The 16,298-nt window shown below is 56.8% G+C and overlaps 1 protein-coding gene across 1 annotated transcript; it reads left to right on the top strand.

Annotated features, from left to right (window-relative positions):
- The first annotated feature begins 5,486 nt into the window (after positions 1-5,486).
- CYS1 (cystin 1) lies at positions 5,487-15,641 on the top strand. Its single transcript, XM_037151781.2, has 3 exons — positions 5,487-6,025; positions 11,880-11,932; positions 14,028-15,641. Exons 1-3 carry the CDS (start codon positions 5,711-5,713, stop codon positions 14,131-14,133), a joined length of 474 nt encoding a protein of 157 aa, XP_037007676.2. The 5' UTR covers positions 5,487-5,710; the 3' UTR covers positions 14,134-15,641.
- The last annotated feature ends 657 nt before the right edge of the window (positions 15,642-16,298 follow it).

The following is a 16,298-nucleotide window of genomic DNA, read 5'->3' as shown; positions in this document are numbered from 1 at the left end:
CAGCATGGAGAACCCCTCTGCCCCACTTCACCCCCACGGCCCCCACCCAGAGTTCCACAGCGTGGGGCCAGGGACACCCAAGGGACCGACCAGCTACACTGGGAGTTTCTGACCCAAGACCACAGTGGGGGGGGGGGGCACTGTGGGAGTCAGGAAGAGCTGATGCCCCAGCCACCGTGGACACCAGAGTCTGCGCAAAGGGCAGCTGGAGTTCAGATCTCATTTGGACTTAGAGACACGAGAGAGACTTAGCGGGTGGAGACACGACACACATTCAGATAAATCTGCAGATGGCCGCTGGAGGCGGGCAGGCCGCTGCCGGGTTTTGCAAACTAACACATGGACTGGGATCTTTTTAGGGGGCGGGAGGCGCCGATAAAGCCCTGGTCTGGGAGAGAGGCTCCTCAGAGGACAGGGACACGTGCTTTATAAGCGCCACCAAAGCCCTCTGTGCAGCTGCTCTGCTAGTTGGGGGGGGCTCACTAGTGAAGCACGCCAGGGGTCAGCATTCACGGGCTCTGCTGGGGGCCCGAAGCTCCCACGCCGATCAGCTGTGTGGCTGAGGGCCAGGGTCTTGGGCGCCCTGGGCCTCACCGCCCTGTCCGTCAAAGGAGGGGCCACAGAAACTGCCCTAGGAAGCTGCCGAGAGTAACACCGCCAGAACCTCACAGCGCGGGACCCTGCGGCGTCCCACCAATGGTAGCTCTGACTTCCGGGTCCTGACCTGGGCAGGTCACGTTTCCTTCTCCGGATCCCGCTGTGAGCATGCGCTTCCCGGTGCCTCTCCCACCACCGACTCTGCTCCCTGCTGTTTGGTGGGTGCGCACGCTGCCTGGGTGTCAGCCCAAAACCCTTTTAAAAAAAAGATTTTATTTTATTTGTTTGCTTTTAGAGAGAGAGAGGGGAAGGGAGTGAGAAAGAAAGGGAGAAAAACATTACTATGTAGTTGCATCTCTTGTGGCCGCTACAGGGGGCATCGCCCCCAGCCCAGGCATGTACCCTGACTGGGAATCGAACCAGCCACCGTTTGGTTTGCAGGCTGGCACTCAATCCACTGAGCCATACCAGCCAGGGCCCAGAGAAACCTTTTTTTACTTTAGGATTTTATTTCATTCAAACTGCAGGATTCTTTATAAAAAAAAAAAGAGAGAGAGAGAGTGCTTTCCCCGCTACTGTACCAATAAGCTAAGTACCTGAGGGCCTTTTTCTTCCCTTGCCCGGGGCACACCTAGCACAGAATGTCCCCTACCTGCCACATCTCAGCACCTTCCTGTCTGCTTCTGGAGACTGTCCTCTTTCAAAGCCCAGCTCTGGTGCTCTGTGACCTTTATTGACCTTTCCCAGAGTTTTTAACTCACGTTAATTCTCCCTCTGTATTTTGTGCCTGTTCCTTCACATCTCTCTCTAATTATTTCACACAGCCCTCCTGCTTGTAGAGTTGAATCACATGGACTCTATGTGGGTTATGTACTGTTCAAACAGATTGAGTTGCTTTTCTGATGATTTCGTTTTCCTGTAAGTTTGCTTTCAGTTTAAGTAATCAAAGCACATTTGGATAAGTACTCTCGAGTAGATTAAAATAACTTTTACTATGTTCCCAGTGTTCATCCTCGTAACTCTGGTTGCTGAAAGCTTTTTCCCTCTTATCTGTGTATAAGAGAAGAACAAGGGAAGGGAAATGCGTTTAACATTTTATCCGTAAGGAAAGAAGGAAACTGTAGAAGTAGAGAAATAAACATGACTTGCAAATCTAGTTTCTGTCTCATACAAAAGAAGGAACTTGGAAATTGGGAAGGCTGATTTGTCTACAGGAACCTCTTTAGTTTGGGTTTCAGAACTCAACAATCTGGCCTGGGGCCACCGGTGAGAACGAGAGAGTCAGGTATGAAGGCAGAAATAAGTTACTAAAACTTGTAGGTGGTTAATATTAACTTCCTTTCTTTCATGAATAAACCATATCCTCTGGGACTAATGGATAAAACTCAGCTTTCAAGTAGACTGGGGATGGGCAAACTTTCTGGAGAGGCCAGACGGCAAATATTTTAGGCTTTGCAGGACAGACTGAGCGTCTCTGAAGTGGGTACTCAGCCTTTGGTTAGGTAAATGTCATGTAGGACAGGGTCTCAAGGTCTGTGTGGTCCTAAAAGTTACTTCTTGCTAAATGTTAAAATGTAGCCTTGTATTTTGCAGGTGCAGCTATAAGCAGGAAGAGGTGGCAGGAACTCCGTGGGATGAAAACTCCCAAATGGGAAGGAGAAATCAACACAGAACTGACCAAACAGGGTAGGAGCAGCTGCTAAGCCTCACTGTTGCAAAGGCAGAGCTTGGGGTGTGAGTCCCTTCTCCTTGACTTGCTGCAATGAAATAAAATTGCCTTTGTCACAGCCACATCTTGTGTTTGGGTAGAGTACCCCTAACCCCTTGCATAGGGCATCAAAATCAGCCAGAGACCCACAAATGGGGCGTGGCTGTGTTCCCGTCTACCTCATTTACAAAAAACGGCTTGCTGACTGCAGGTTGCCAGCCCCATTCCTAGGCCCGTAGGAAAGGAAGCCATGTCTGCTGTGTCATGAGGTCATTATGGCATTGTGACCGCTCGTTATGTTAACACTGATCATCAAACTATGAGTGAAAGGAAAGGCACACCTCGTGGGGCTGGGAGGCCAGATTCGTGGGGCTGGACGGCAGTTTCAGAGCCAGAAGGACGACAGGGCTCCTGCCCGGGCAGCGCTCCCCGCCTGCTGTCCCGGTCCACTCCTCCCTCCCTCATGGTCTTCTAGGCCCCTCTCGCCAGGAAGACTGCCGGCTGTGTTGGTGTCCTTCAGAGTTGGGAGGGGACCAAACCCCCGAACCTTGGGCCGGCAGCACGGCACAGGGAGCAGCAGACTGTGTAAACTTTCTAAGAAAGATAGGAAAACAAATCTGCTGCTTCTACTACTCGTTGGTGTCGTGTGACAATGCATTAGGCAGGGTTATCCAGAGAGTCAGAACCAACAGATACATCGTCAGAGAGGGGTTCCGACCCATCGTGATACGTCTGTGTCAACTCTGAGGACGTAATGCTCTTTCTGAGTAAAGGGTTCTGTAATCCATTAACTGCCCTTAGTAAAAGCTATTGTTGACTCTGGTAAGGAACCATGAAACCAAATGCAAACCTCAGACAGATCCGGGCAGTCACCTGAGCTACTCGCCCCATTGGTCAGCAATGACCAGTAGCACTGTGGCTCTCAGGTTACTGAGGAAGCATTAAAAATAGAAACACACTGGCCTATGTTTCAAATGCTGTCTCCTTTTTCATCAAAAAATAATCACTATCTTCCTGCATAGTCATCATAACCAGCGCCTACACAATATAGCTCTCCTTGTTATGACCAAGCAGGGGTCAGGAATGGTGGAAATTATGAATGTTCTGAGCAGGGAGAGGAGATCTGGGGCAGTCTCCGAAGAAAGGTACTTGAGTGGAGCTTTGATGGGGGCTGGGCTTGGGGTCCGCTGTAATGGGGGTGGTCCGCTGTGGTAAGGGGTGGGCCCCCTTCATCTCCAGGTGCCAGGACAGGCCTGTTGCCAAGGAAAACATTCCCCAGGACACATTTCCTGCTCTGAGTGCCAGCATCCGCAGACCTCTCCCAAAGTGTAATGTGTTCGTTGCAAGCAAGTTCTTATTTCCCAGGAGTTAGGCGGACTACTTCCCAGCTGGGCCTCACCTTCAAGCCCCCTCCCCGGCCGCCACCACAGTCCCCGCATAAAGAAGTCCCTTAGGGGGAGAGGTGTGGTTGCCGGGGTGCTTCCTTAAGAGGGATTAGACCCTATTTTCAGTGCCCCAATACTCCTGGGGCTTTGCCATCCCTTCAGGACAAAGAAATTCTTGTTTATTTCTAAAGATGATCTTAGGCAACCTTGATCACCTGGGAAAGCTTGGCTTGTGTGCTTAGGGGAGCCCCTAATAAACTCAGATGGGGACCGGCACATCTGATGGGAGCCAGGCCTCCAGAGGTAGCTGATTGTAAGTGTGCGCTCACAGTGGGAGGAACGTGGGCTTGGCACACCTCTCCCTGGGGTGAGCAAGGCATGACTGGGGAGACAGGCTGGGAAGGAAGGGGGTCAGAGAAAGCCGCTGCCCTGCGAGGTGAGCACGGGGCACTGCGGAGAGAGTTAAACTGTGAGTCACCCGACGAGGCTGGACTCGGCGGGAGAAGAGCATGTTTTTCTTTAAATGATTAAACTTAGTTGAACTTAGTTCAAGAAAAAATTTTCCATCTGAACACTTTTCTCCAGGCTTAAAGAGTTTCAGGAGGAGATTCGTTTTCTTAAAGAGAAAATTTATACCGATAGCTTCCAAAGTAGACACATCTGCGGACTTAGAACACCCAAATGGCATCAAATAATGGATTTGGCCTGGCTCCTGGATCTGGATGGTTCCAACAACACATCCAAAAAAGAAAAAGAAGGAAAAAAAAAAAAAAGGAAGGCGAGTTCTAAATCCCCCCTCGGCCTCTATTGTTAGTTTTGTTAGTTTTAACAGTAAAACTAAATGGCTGTTTTAGTTTGAGTCCATTTTAGTTTATTCTATTTTCTTGGACATAAAGTTTTTAATGCCTACTCCCAAAGTGATAAAAATAGCAAAACCTCAAGTGTGTGGTTAGTAAAGATTAGCCAAAATTTCATGTGAACAACTTTTCCGCAAAAATTGTCAAGACATGTGTGTAAACCCCAGGCTGTCTGCGTTGTCCAGCTTTGGGAAGGTGCGGCTCGTCAGCCGTGAAGGGAGAGGAAGTGAGCAAGTTCGAGTACAACCCCAGCGGGACCAACGGTGACCTCACCGGGTGTGAGCTCGACAGCTTGGGAGCCTTTCCTGCGCTGATTCTGGGGTCAGTTCACTTAAGGAAGACGCCTTTTTCTTATTTCTTTCTTTTTTCTTTTTAAACTATCCCACGACCAAAAGCTGGAATGAGTTAGAATTGGTACCTACTCGGATTTTCATAGTTTCCTTTCTGGGGGGATAGGACTCGTTTTCTGTCTCCCTTTCTTAATTTTTTTTTCCCTCAAATGTGATGACTTCTTGGTGAGATTTTGGATCTGGCATCCACGCTCCAGACCTCTGATGGCGCAGACAGGAAACCGCGGGGGCCCACTGCCCGGGGCTGCCCGCCCCCCCCCCGCCCCGCGTGGAAGGCAGGAGGGGCCGTCGGCCTCCCTCCTCCGTCCCGTCTCAGGTCTGTCCCTGCACGGGAGGGAGCGGGCAGACACCTGAGGAAGGGGAGGTCACAGAGATGCGTGGCCCTGCTCATTCTTCATCCCACTTGGAGGTGCCTTTACCGCCCGCCCTTCCCCAGTGTCACGTTGGAGCAGTGGTGAGGTCGCCCACGTCCCTCTAAGCTCCAGCAGGGCGAGGCTGCAGGGTCACCGGCAGACAGTTCCTCCAGGTGGCAGGACCAGCGAGGAGGGGACCCCTGGCGGGGGCGTGGGCGCAGAGCCAGGAAGGAGACAAAGGAGGGGGTCGCCACGCCCCAGTGCCCCCCAACCCAGTTGCCCCGCCCCCCATACCCGGGCTCCACCCACCACCGACCGACCCGGGTCAGCACCCGCCCGCGGAGTCCCCAACTCCAGCGCTGCCCCCACGGCTCACCCAGCCGCGCCCCCTCCCGCGTCCCCGCCCCGGCCGCTCCCCAGCCCCGCAGCCACCAGCCTGCTCGGCCGGCCACGGCGCGCCATGGGCAGCGGCAGCAGCCGGAGCAGCCGGGCCCTGAGGCGGCTGCGCGGCCCCGACAGCCGGCCCGCGGGGCCCAGCGGGGCAACCCCGGAGGGCGGGACCGCTGCCCCGGAGGAGGAGGCCTCCGAGGCAGTGGGGGCCGCGGCTGGGGGCGCGGCCCGCACCGACCCTGGCCCTGCGGCGCCCCCCGACGGCCGGGATGAAACCCTGCGCCTGCTGGACCAGCTGCTGGCCGAGTCCGCGGCCTGGGGTCCGGGGGAGCCGGCCCCGCGGGGCCCCACGCGGCCCCGACCTGCCGCAGGCGCGGGGAGCCGGGTGAGTGTCGCGCTCCGAGTGCGCCCCCGAGTGTACCTCCTCAACCGCTTTTTCCTGTCCCCTCCCAGGCAGGCGATGTGCGTCCTCCCACCCCCTCTGGTCCCCAACGCTGTCCCTGGGCCCGCCTGCGCGGGTCACCCACCGTCTCGCTGTCCACCCCCAATCCCTCCTTCCTAACACCGCTCAGGTTTTCCCCCGTCTGCCTCGTCTGGGTGCTGGTTTAACTGCCTCCGTCTGGGGCTGACAGTGCGGGAAGCAGCCTTGAAGGGCAGGGGGACAGCCAGCCCCTGGCAGAAATGCGTCTCCCGGGCTTGCTTCTGGCCAGAGCTCGCCTTTTCTTCCTCTTGGAGCTGCGTGACTGCCCGCTGTGTGAAGCATCCCGGGCGCCTTCCAGCCCCGGCGCGAAGTGTCGCGGGGCCCCTCCCCCAGGCAGCCCCTGGGGACACCCGTGGAGGAGGCGCTAAGCGGCGGGACCGGTAGCCAGACAGTGGTTCAGGGGTGCCCTGCGTGTCACTCCCCGGGATCTTCGCCTCGCCGGCCAAGCGGTGCGCGCAGCACTGCTCGCTGTTTTTAAGGGTCCGCAGAACCTCTTCTTGGCTCCCCTGCTCTCTCTTCCAGAACGCTTGTAACAACAGCCCTGCTGCTTTAGAAAAACAGTAAAAGGAGCGCTCCGGTTTGGCACAGCCTTCACTCCCGCAGAGCTGAACGAACGAGATCTTTAGCCGCAGCTCCCGGGCTTGAGGAGGAAGCTGGAGGCCGCCCCTGCTGCACGCCCACCGCGGGCGCTGCCTGACGGCCGCGGACCTGAGCGGAGTGTCAGCCGGCAGCAGGATCCCGAACACGCCGAGTGAGCGTGGGGAGGGCTGGCCGACCCTGGACAGCGCAGGCCTTTCCCCCTCCTTGGGCCCGGCCCGGCCCAGCCCCTGGCCCTCCCGGAGCGAGCTGCAGTTCAGCAGACCGAATTATGTAACAGGATTCCTTCAAGGCCGCGTCAGCCCGCCGTTATATAACTCTAAACATGGATAAACAGTTGAGAGGTTTGGAGGAATTCTGAGATGGCGTGGAAACAGTATTTTTAGTGTTCAGTGTGCAGTTGCTTTGGAAACTTTAGATGTGACGGTGGGAAAACGGCCCGGCCCCTGGGGCTGTTGGTTGGAGCGTCCTGCCCCCTCCCAACCAGAAGGTTGCAGGTTCGATCCTCAGTCGGAGCACATTAGGGAGGTAACTGATCCATGTTTCTCTCCCTTCCTCTTTCTCCAAAAATCAATAAACATATCCCCAGGTGAGGATTGAAAGAAAAAGAAGATGAGAAGATGGGGTTCCCCCAATCACTGAGTGTCCCAGAGGCTCAGGGTACAGGGCCACCGTACTCAACCTTCCTGTCACTTCTCCAGTGTGGTCTGAGCTCCCGCGCCATGTGCCAGGCACCTTTGTCCTAGAGAAGCCCACAGTCCAGTGGGGGTGGCGGGGTGGGGGCAGGTCTGCAGGCAGAAAAGGGACCCAGTGTGGCCTGGGTCCATGCAGAGTCCACAGGAGGAGCAGCTGAGCCCCGGAGAAGCCAGGACAGCCGTGGACCTGAGTTGGGAAGGGCCTGCGGCATCAGCCGAGCAAGCCAGTGGAGACGAGCTTTTGGGCAGAGAGGACCCTATAGGCAAAGGCGATGGTGGCTGGGAACACCCAGGTGAACATGGGTGTCTGCTGCTGTCATGCTGGAGGAGACCAGCGGCGCAGGTGTTGGAAGCAGAGTGGCACAGGGCCTTGCCAGATGCCAGGCCTTAGGGGCTGCTGCCCAGCACTGGGTACAGTGTGGGGGGTGCAGAAACGAAGCAGATGGGACACAGGCTGGGACCCTCCCTGGCCCAACTCTGGGGCAGAGGGTCTCGGTGCTTTGGCCAGAATGGAATGGAGGTCCGCCCGCACCGAGTACCAGGTGCCTGTCACCCACAAGGAGGGCACCCCAGCCCAAGGCCGGCATCAGGTTCTCACTGGACTCTGCCTGGCAGCCATGCCCAGACCCCTTTCATTTCTGGACACTTGGAGAACCACAGATCGCTGGACCCAGGGAATCTTAGCCACCACCAGGGCTGCCTTCTCACACTGGAGGCCTTTGGGCCCAGCACACTGACTGCCCAACACCCGGCAGGTCTGGGAGCTGCACCAAGGCACCTGTCCATGGGAGCAGGCCTGGGTCAGGGGGACAACCAGGGTGTCCAGTGAACTACTCAGGATCTGTTGAGTGGAAGTTTGGAAGAAGTATGCGTGGCTGGATGTAAACATGCTTTATAAAGTGGTAAGACTTGGTACAAGTGTAGTTGATTGTCCTTTTCCTCCAATCCCACCCACTTCAGCTCCTCCGGGTCTCCCTGACCTTCTGTCTCTTTGGAAACACTTTCCTGAAGGCCAGACCTTGTGAGGGGAGGTGGAGAACCTGGGACTGGTGGTCTCAGGTCAGAGGCTCCTGTTGAAAAAGTCCTTGGACGTTTTAGCCGCATAGAGCAGCTCTCATCTGGACGTCCTGCTGTTGCTCTCAGCTTTTGCTGCCTGGGAGGCCCTTAATCGCGGTGGGCAGCGCCCTCTGGTGGTGAGAGGATTGACCTGATGGGCCAAAGACTGAAACCGGCGCGCCTGGGAGCGGAGATCCATTGCCCTGTTCTCTGCTGTGTGTGGTCTTCAGAGTAGTGAACTACTGTCCCAGGCCACGTGGGTGGGCCCCAGGACCCTGGTGCCCAGGGAAAGAAGCCAGACGGGAGGGTGCGAACTGTGCAATTCCACTACCCAGGCTTCTGGAGTGTGCCTGTGAATGGAAAGCAGGCCGGCAGCTGCCTTGAGTGGGAGGGGCGGGCGGGGGGGGGGGCAGCACAGAGCAGCTGAAGAACCGATTAGGATCTCCGTTGTGATGATGGGTTCACTGGCGTATCTACATGTCAAAACCTACCAAACTGTACCCCTCAAAACACCTGGGCTTTGTCTGTGTGAGTATGTACGTGTGCACACACAGGGTGGGGAGTGGGAGTTTACAGTTGTGAGTGTGCGAAACACTAATTCTGGCGTTACTGTTTATTAATCGTGTTATTTTCCATAAGACCAACTGTAAACCTGCTTTTGCCCTGCCCTGTATATTCATATCAAGCTGTTATGAGCTCCGAGAGCCCTGGCCAGGTAGCTCAGTTGGAGCATCATCCCCAGGTGTCAAGGTTGCAGGTTCAATACCAGTCAGGGCACATGCAGGAATCAACCAGTGAGTGTATAAATAAGTGGAATAGCAAATCGGTGTTTCCCTCTCTCCCTCTTTCTCTCTGAAATCAAAAAATAAAAAGCTTAAAAAGGGAGCTAAGGAGAGAATGCTTTAAAATAGAAGTAGCAGGATACAATACATTTTGCTAAGTAAGATGTGTAGTTGGGTTTTCTAAAAATTAACTTGATATTTTACTCTCCTATTAAAAACCCTTTTTATGAGAGTCAGAGGAGACTAAGAGATCATCAGACTCAATTCCTTCTCCCGTTTTCTGTGCCTCGTCCAGCTGTGGTGTGGGTTCTCAGAGCCCCGGTAGGACCTCCAGTGCCGACATGCCCCGGCCTGGCCCAGACCCTCAGGCCTCCCAGAGCTCAGCCTGGCCCATGGCTTCCGCCCAGGCCGGGCCCTCCCTGGAGTCCAGATGTCTGACCGGCAGGCTGTAGCCTGCTGGCTAGTGGCGGAAACTCGGGTCTGCGCGAGACCTGGAGCGGCCACCAGGGGCCGCTCTGTCTCTGCTTTTCATCTGCGATCCCCTGGCGGCTTCGGGGAGCGGTATTTCTGGGAGGGCGTCTCCCCCATTTCCCATGGGAGGCGATTCAAGGTGTAAACAGAGTGATGAGAGAAGGGATCACACATTCAAGTCCCAGGCACAGAAAGAAACATGAACCCGGAACAGACATAACAAAGAAACGACTGAAGAGAGGGCACGACCTACCTTTTGAACGCAGCTTCCAGGTGTGCGGTTCACAGAGGTGACAATGTCATGTTGTGCCTGCCCCGCGAGGCTGGCGGTGTGTCCCCGTTAGCAGGAGGCAGCGTGGTGCAGAGAGGCAGAGCCCGGACTGTCTGTGCAGACGGACCTGTGACCCCGGTCCGGTGCTCTTTCACTGCCCTCCTGGCGGGAGAAACCGTAACTGTAACGACCCTTACAAAATCTGGCCATGACAGCAAAAGCCACGCCAGGTGGCAGCAGAGGCTGGTTCCAGCAGCAACAGACAGGAGAGAGCTGGGGTTCCTGCAGGATGACTCCATTAGAAGTAGCCGAAGGGTGGCTGGGGAGAAGTATCATTGTCTTCTCCGTGGCCCCTGAGGAAGGAGCAAACTAGGAGAGACCCCAGGGGACCAAAGCAGGTCTCCCAGGGGCTCTGTGTGCCCTGCGTCATAGGCGCCCCCATCACAACGCCTATGGCGGAAGCAACCCAAGTGTCCATCTGATGGACTGGTAAACAAAACAGGTAAAGGAAATGGGTAAAGGAAATAGGGTGCAGTCACAGTCTCTGTCACCTCACACCGATCAGAATGGCCATCATCAGTGAGGCAGCTGACCGGTGCTGGTGCGGACGTGGAGAAGAGGAAGCCCTGGTAACTGCTGGAGGGAGGGCAGGTGGGTGCAACCACCGTGGAAAGCAGTGTGGAGGTTCCTCAAAAAACTAAACATGGAACTGCTTTATGACTCAGAGATTCCATTCCTGGGTATATATCCACAGAAACCCGAAACACAGATGTGAAAGAATATATGCACCGCTGTGTTCACTGCAGCATTATTTACAATGGCCAAGCTCTGGAAGCAGCCCAAGTGCCCACCGATAGACAAGTGGATAAAACAGTGGTGGTACTTCTATATGGCGGAATATTACTCAGCCGTGAAAAAGAACAAAAATCTTAACTATTTGCAACAGCACGGGTGGAACTACAGGGTATTATGCTAAGTGAAATAAGTCAGAGAAAGACAAATACTGTACAATTTCACTTACGTGTGGAATCTAAAGAACAAAATAAACAAAACATGAACAGACTCATAGACGCAGAGAGCAGACTGAGGGCTGCCAGGGTTGGGGCTGGGTTGGGGGACTGGGTGAAAAAGGTGAAGGGATTGTGAAGTGCGCATTGGTAGTCGCCCAGTGGTCGCGGGGATGTAAAGTACGGCTCAGGGAATGTAGTCAGCAATATTTCGAAAACCAAGTTTGGAGGCGGGTGTGCGCTGGAAATACCCGGGACCATACTCGGTAAGGTATGTGATGGTCTAACTGCTGTGCTGTACACCAGAAACTAACGCAAAATAACACTGAACGTAAATGGCAATTGGAAAAATATAATTTTAAGAAGAAAAACGTGGTGCATCATCCCTCGGTATCCACAGAAGATCGGTTTCAAGACCCATGTGGGCCCCAAACCCTCAAATACTCAAGTTCTGTATTTAGAATGACGTACTGTTTGCCTGTAACTACACACAGCTTCCTGTATACTTTAGATGGTCTCTGGGTAGTTATTACAATGCAAATGCTGTGTAAGTGGTTGTTACACTGTGTTGTTGTTCAGAGAATAGTGACAAGAAGAAAGTCTGTACGTGTCCTGTCCGTAGGGACCCAACCATTGTAGGGTTAATCACAGAGTGCATGCCAGCCACAGTGTTATTAGTATTTTTCCTACTATTTTTGAGTCCTGGTTGGTTGGATCTGTGGGCGCAGAACCTATGGATACAGAGGGCGGAGCGGAATACAGTGGAATATCATTCGGTCCTGGTTAAACGCGGTGGCCCGTCTGTCAGCAGAACGCCAGAGTATTTGGACACTCGGCCATCGGTAACCTTTGATGCCTCTTCCTTTTGTCCTTCTCAAGGTGTCCCCAAAACAGAGTGCCGAAGACCACCCAGAGGGCAGCGGCGGCTCTGAGTAAGTACCATGAACCCCATCTCCGGTCAGATGCCCTGGGCGCTTCTGTTGGCTCCCAGAGCCCTGGGGGGACCCCATTCTCCTGGGGTTTCAGCTCTTTTCCAAAGGCAGCTCCCTCTTGAAATGCACAACTCTCCCGCTGGGGGCAGGTCCCAGCCCTGGGCAGTGCAGAGGCCTCAAGGCTGCCAGCAGCTTCGACCTTCCTCCTGGAAAAGGCGCGACCCTGGTCACACCCCTCAGATCCCAGCCTCTCACATTCCCTCCAAGTGAGACACCTCCTGGGCCTCCCGGAGTTTGCTGCCCAGAGGGGTGACAGATGGCCCCTCTAAGCCCCGGTGACAGCCTTATCTGGAAAACACATTCCAGACCCCTGGGCGGGTCAGCTGAGGACCCCAGGCCGAGACCCCAGGCTTCCTGCATGGCCCCGAGCCACGGGGTTTCCAGGATGCTGGCAGCCAGCAGTAGGCTTGGTCGGCTCTCCAGGATGACCTTGGACGCCAGGCCCGCCCCTACATTGCCTTTCTCGTTTCTAATGAGGGGACAGTGACCTGCACCCATCGCTGGGATGCTGGTGACTGTGGTGCTCAGAATCGTGGATGTGGGAAATTTCGAGAATTCTGGCCTCACAGCTCTTTCCACTGCCCATTCCAAACGGTGTCCTGGCAAGGGCCTTGCCGATTCCCTTCCTTAGCGAACCTTTGCAAGGTCCTGTTGGGATGAGTGAGGGCTCGGAGGGCAGGCCAGAGGCTCAGGGCAGTGAGCAGGGATGGAGGCAGCCAGGGCTCCAGGGGCGGGGACCTGGTGTCAAAATGGTCTAGGGGACCCTTAGGAGTTGTGGTCCTGGGGGAGAGCGGAGGGAGGGAGCTCTCCTGCGGGGATGGGGGTGGGGGACGGGACCGAGGAAGCTGGGCTGCACGCAGCTGGTGGCGGTTAGCGCTGGGTGTGTGGGAGGGAATGGACGGAGGGACATTGAAAGGTGAGGGCCGGCCTCACCTGCCGCACCAAAACCCCGGCCATTGCTGTCAAGGAGGAGAAGGCTGGGGCTCTGGGACACCACTGCGACAGTAGAGGGTGACGCAGTAAGAGCGTTTCCTCGGGTGGGCTCTGACCCCTCGCACCGGCAGCCAGGTCGGCAGCCAAGGTCGGCAGCCTGACTCAACACAGCTGCGAGTCCTGGTTCTCACCCGTTAACGCAGACAACCCCCGGCTCCGCCGTGCAGGCCAGGTCCCTGTGTGAGTGTGGGAAGTCATTTATCCCCAGAGAGGTCTTTTCATTCCTGCCGGGTGGTCCCTAGGCCCAGCGTGGTTGCCCTGGGACAGCCTGCAGGACAGCTGGCTTCCTGCTCGATCCCCTGACTCCGCCAAGAGACCCTGCTGCCCTTGAGGGTCTGGCAGGTGGCTCACGGCCGTTCTGAATTCTGCCCCCATGGCCACCCTCAGGGAGCCCCCAGGCTGAGGGGGGCGGCGGTCAGGGCAGGAGGACTAGGCAGTAACATTCACGGGGCCCTGCCTCCGTCCCAGGGGCTTTTCGGGAAACTTTCTGCACAGTGCTTCCTGGTGCCTGACCAGGGCATTCAGCGCCCTGTGTCACCTTCAGGTCGGCCTTTGGAGAGGCCCCATCGCGTCCCCAGGGCCCAGCAGCTGCTCCTCTGACTCTGCCCACCCCGAGGCGCAGGTGCAGGGAGCCAGGCAGACCCTGTGGCGCCACAATTCATGTTCACTGAGGGGGAGTCCGTATCCCCTGTTGTCCATACATGGTCTCACTACTGTCCCCGAAGGCACTTGAGAATACTTTCAGCTCCTTTTCAGAGAAAGAATTGTCCCCAAGCTAGTACGTGGTGGGGCCGGGATTTGAACTGGGCCCTCCCTGCCTCGGGGCGCTCGCCCTTCCCAGCAGGCCACTCCTGGGCAGATAAGGCCGGAATGAAGCCCGAGGACAGGAATGAGGCCTGCTCAGGCCGGAGACCAGGAAGCTGTCCCCAGGGCAGAGCGTGATCGGAATTCTGCAAAGGGCCTGGCGGCTGTCCAGCAGAGACCCTGAGTTCGAAGGTGACATCTTGCCTCCTGAGACCCTGTCTGTGTTTCTGGCTGGTAGGGCCCCTGGCGGCACCCACAGGAGTCCAGAGAGGCAGTCGGCCGTCCTATACGACGGCTCCGAGGAGGAGCTGATGGCCAGCATCGAGCAGGAGTACGGCCGCTGACCCGCCTGGCCGGGCGTCCAGCACCCCCCACGCCGCCCGGCTGGACCTGAGCTGCTGCCACGGCACAGCCTCTCACAGATCCTGCCCACCCGCCTTCTCCAGCCCGCACTCAGCCAGTCCTGACCGCGGCCAGCTGCTGGCCAGAGGGGTCAGCTGTGCAGACCCAGGCCAGAAAGAGGTGCAGGTCTTTGTCAGGCCAGAGACCCCTGACACCTGGCCTCCCCTCGGCCTCAGGAGGGCCTGTCTATGAGGTTCTGCTGGAGCCCGAACGCTCCCCCTTCCCCGCCCCCCACTCTCCACCTGGGCTGGGGGAGGCCCCTGAGCAGACTGGGGCTTAGGCCCGGTGCCTTGGGGCCTCTCACAGCGCTTCAGGCGGACCCTACGACCAGGGTGGGCCAGGAGGTGGGTCTGGCCCAGCTGGAGGGGGCCGCCCTGAGTGCCACAGGTGAACCTCCTGGAGACGTTACCCAAATGCAGGCTCTGATGCTGTGGGTCTGCAGGGGCCCGGGGCTGCATTTCTGACCAGCTCCCAGGCAAGGCCCACGAGGCTGCCTCCCAGCCGCAGCTGAGCTGCAAGGACAGGGCACGGCTCCAGACTGCTGCCTGGGCTGGAGGCCGCCCGGGGCCCCAGCCACCTGGCTCCCCGGGGATGGCGCTGGGCTGGCCCTGACCCTCCACTCACACTCGTTAGCAGTCACTCTCCCTCTCTGGGCCTCAGTTTCCCTCTCTGGCAGATGAGTCCTGGAGGCTCTGCCCTGCTCCGAGGACCTGGGATCACTCGGTCCCAGGCTCCCTTTTATACTTGTATTTCCACCGAGTTGGCAGAGAACTGCTCCCCCGCCAAGGGCGCTCGTCTCCCCCACCCAGAAGGCCCTTCAGGGGTCCCCCACCCCCCCAACCCCCCGCTCACCTGTCCAATGCCCGAGAAGGCAGACAGTCACAGAGGCAAGACAGAGGGGCCTGAGAGCGGTCCCGGCTGATGACCGGCTCAGGGCACCGGCTCATCAGGAGGCCGAGGGCAAACCGGGAGCCGGGCCTTCTGTGGGGGCCCAGGTGTGGCTGCTCTGGGCAGTGCAGGGTGAGGAGGGGTCCAGGGGTTGGGAGAAGCCCCTCCGGAGCAGCCAGGGAGGGTATTGGCCCACGGAGGCCACAGCCGTGTTTGCCGAAGCCAGAACACGTCCCAGCTTGTCTTGCGTTTGCCACCAACACGACAGCCTCCCCGCGTCGCCTGCAAAGTGCGAGAGCATCTCCAAAACGGGCAAGGGCCCCTGGGCACCAGCCCCAGACCCACAGGCCTGCTGCCGTCACAGGGTTTCCAGGAACTTCCCTCGTTGGACCAGAGTGCCTTTGATCAGATGCCCCGCCGCTGGGGGGGCTTCCCCTACAGTCAGGACGGAGCCATGGAGCCCCGGGAGGGGCGGCTCAGGGGCCCCCCAAAACGAGAGCTGCTTCCTACCCAAACCCAAACCCTCCCTCCTTGTGGAACGATTAAAGACATTACTATTCTAGTAATACAAATGCTTCTCTTAAAAAGAAGTTAACATTTTATTTCTCACAGCCAGACAGAGCAGGCCTTGAATTTAATGATAAAAATGTTTATAATTTCCCATTATTTTGTTCAAACGGAACGTGTCCAGCTGGTTTTCCAAGAGAAGGACGATGTCTCTGCATCGTCCAGTGGAAAACTCATGAAACCCTCAGTGAGAACAAGAGCGGACGTCCTCCCAGTCGCAGCCCCGACCCTGTTTTCCCAGCTGAGAAGGCACAGCAGTTGCCTCTCGCCACTTTGTTCATTATCATTGTTCCCTAAAATTGCCTTCTGGACAGCACCCGGCCAGACGAAGCCCAGGGCACCCACCCCCCAGTTCCGTGCGGGTGAGATGAGGGCGCTGGTCTGGGGGTGGCCCCGGGGGGCTGCACACGCAGGGACCACGCAGAGCCCCACCGTGGGCCGGGCGCTCCTCGGTGGTGCAGCTGAGTTTTCCACTCTGGAGCCGAGTGTGGAATCTGCTCATGGGCGGGGAGGAGCGTGGCTGGAGCAGAGGCAAGAAGAAAACATCTCAAAGTCAAAACTGGTGACAACCCACGTTACTGTCTGCCATCGAAGCACCACACGTGTGTCTCTGGTCTCCGTGTGTGCGAGTTCCTGAGTTTCGGAAACACGC

The sequence above is a fragment of the Artibeus jamaicensis genome, unplaced genomic scaffold (genome assembly GCF_021234435.1).
Source record: "Artibeus jamaicensis isolate MK-2021 breed Jamaican fruit bat unplaced genomic scaffold, CSHL_Jam_final contig_465, whole genome shotgun sequence".
Lineage (NCBI taxonomy): Eukaryota > Metazoa > Chordata > Mammalia > Chiroptera > Phyllostomidae > Artibeus > Artibeus jamaicensis.
This window is presented reverse-complemented; position numbering and strand designations above follow the sequence as displayed.

What these genes read in the sequence shown, in the direction of transcription:
- CYS1 (XM_037151781.2), top strand. Translation starts at nt 5,711, where the DNA reads ATGGGCAGCGGCAGCAGCCGGAGCAGCCGGGCCCTGAGGCGGCTGCGC. An exon ending in CCGCAGGCGCGGGGAGCCGG is followed by an intron (nt 6,026 to 11,879) that starts GTGAGTGTCGCG and finishes GTCCTTCTCAAG; the next exon opens with GTGTCCCCAAAACAGAGTGC. An exon ending in GAGGGCAGCGGCGGCTCTGA is followed by an intron (nt 11,933 to 14,027) that starts GTAAGTACCATG and finishes TCTGGCTGGTAG; the next exon opens with GGCCCCTGGCGGCACCCACA.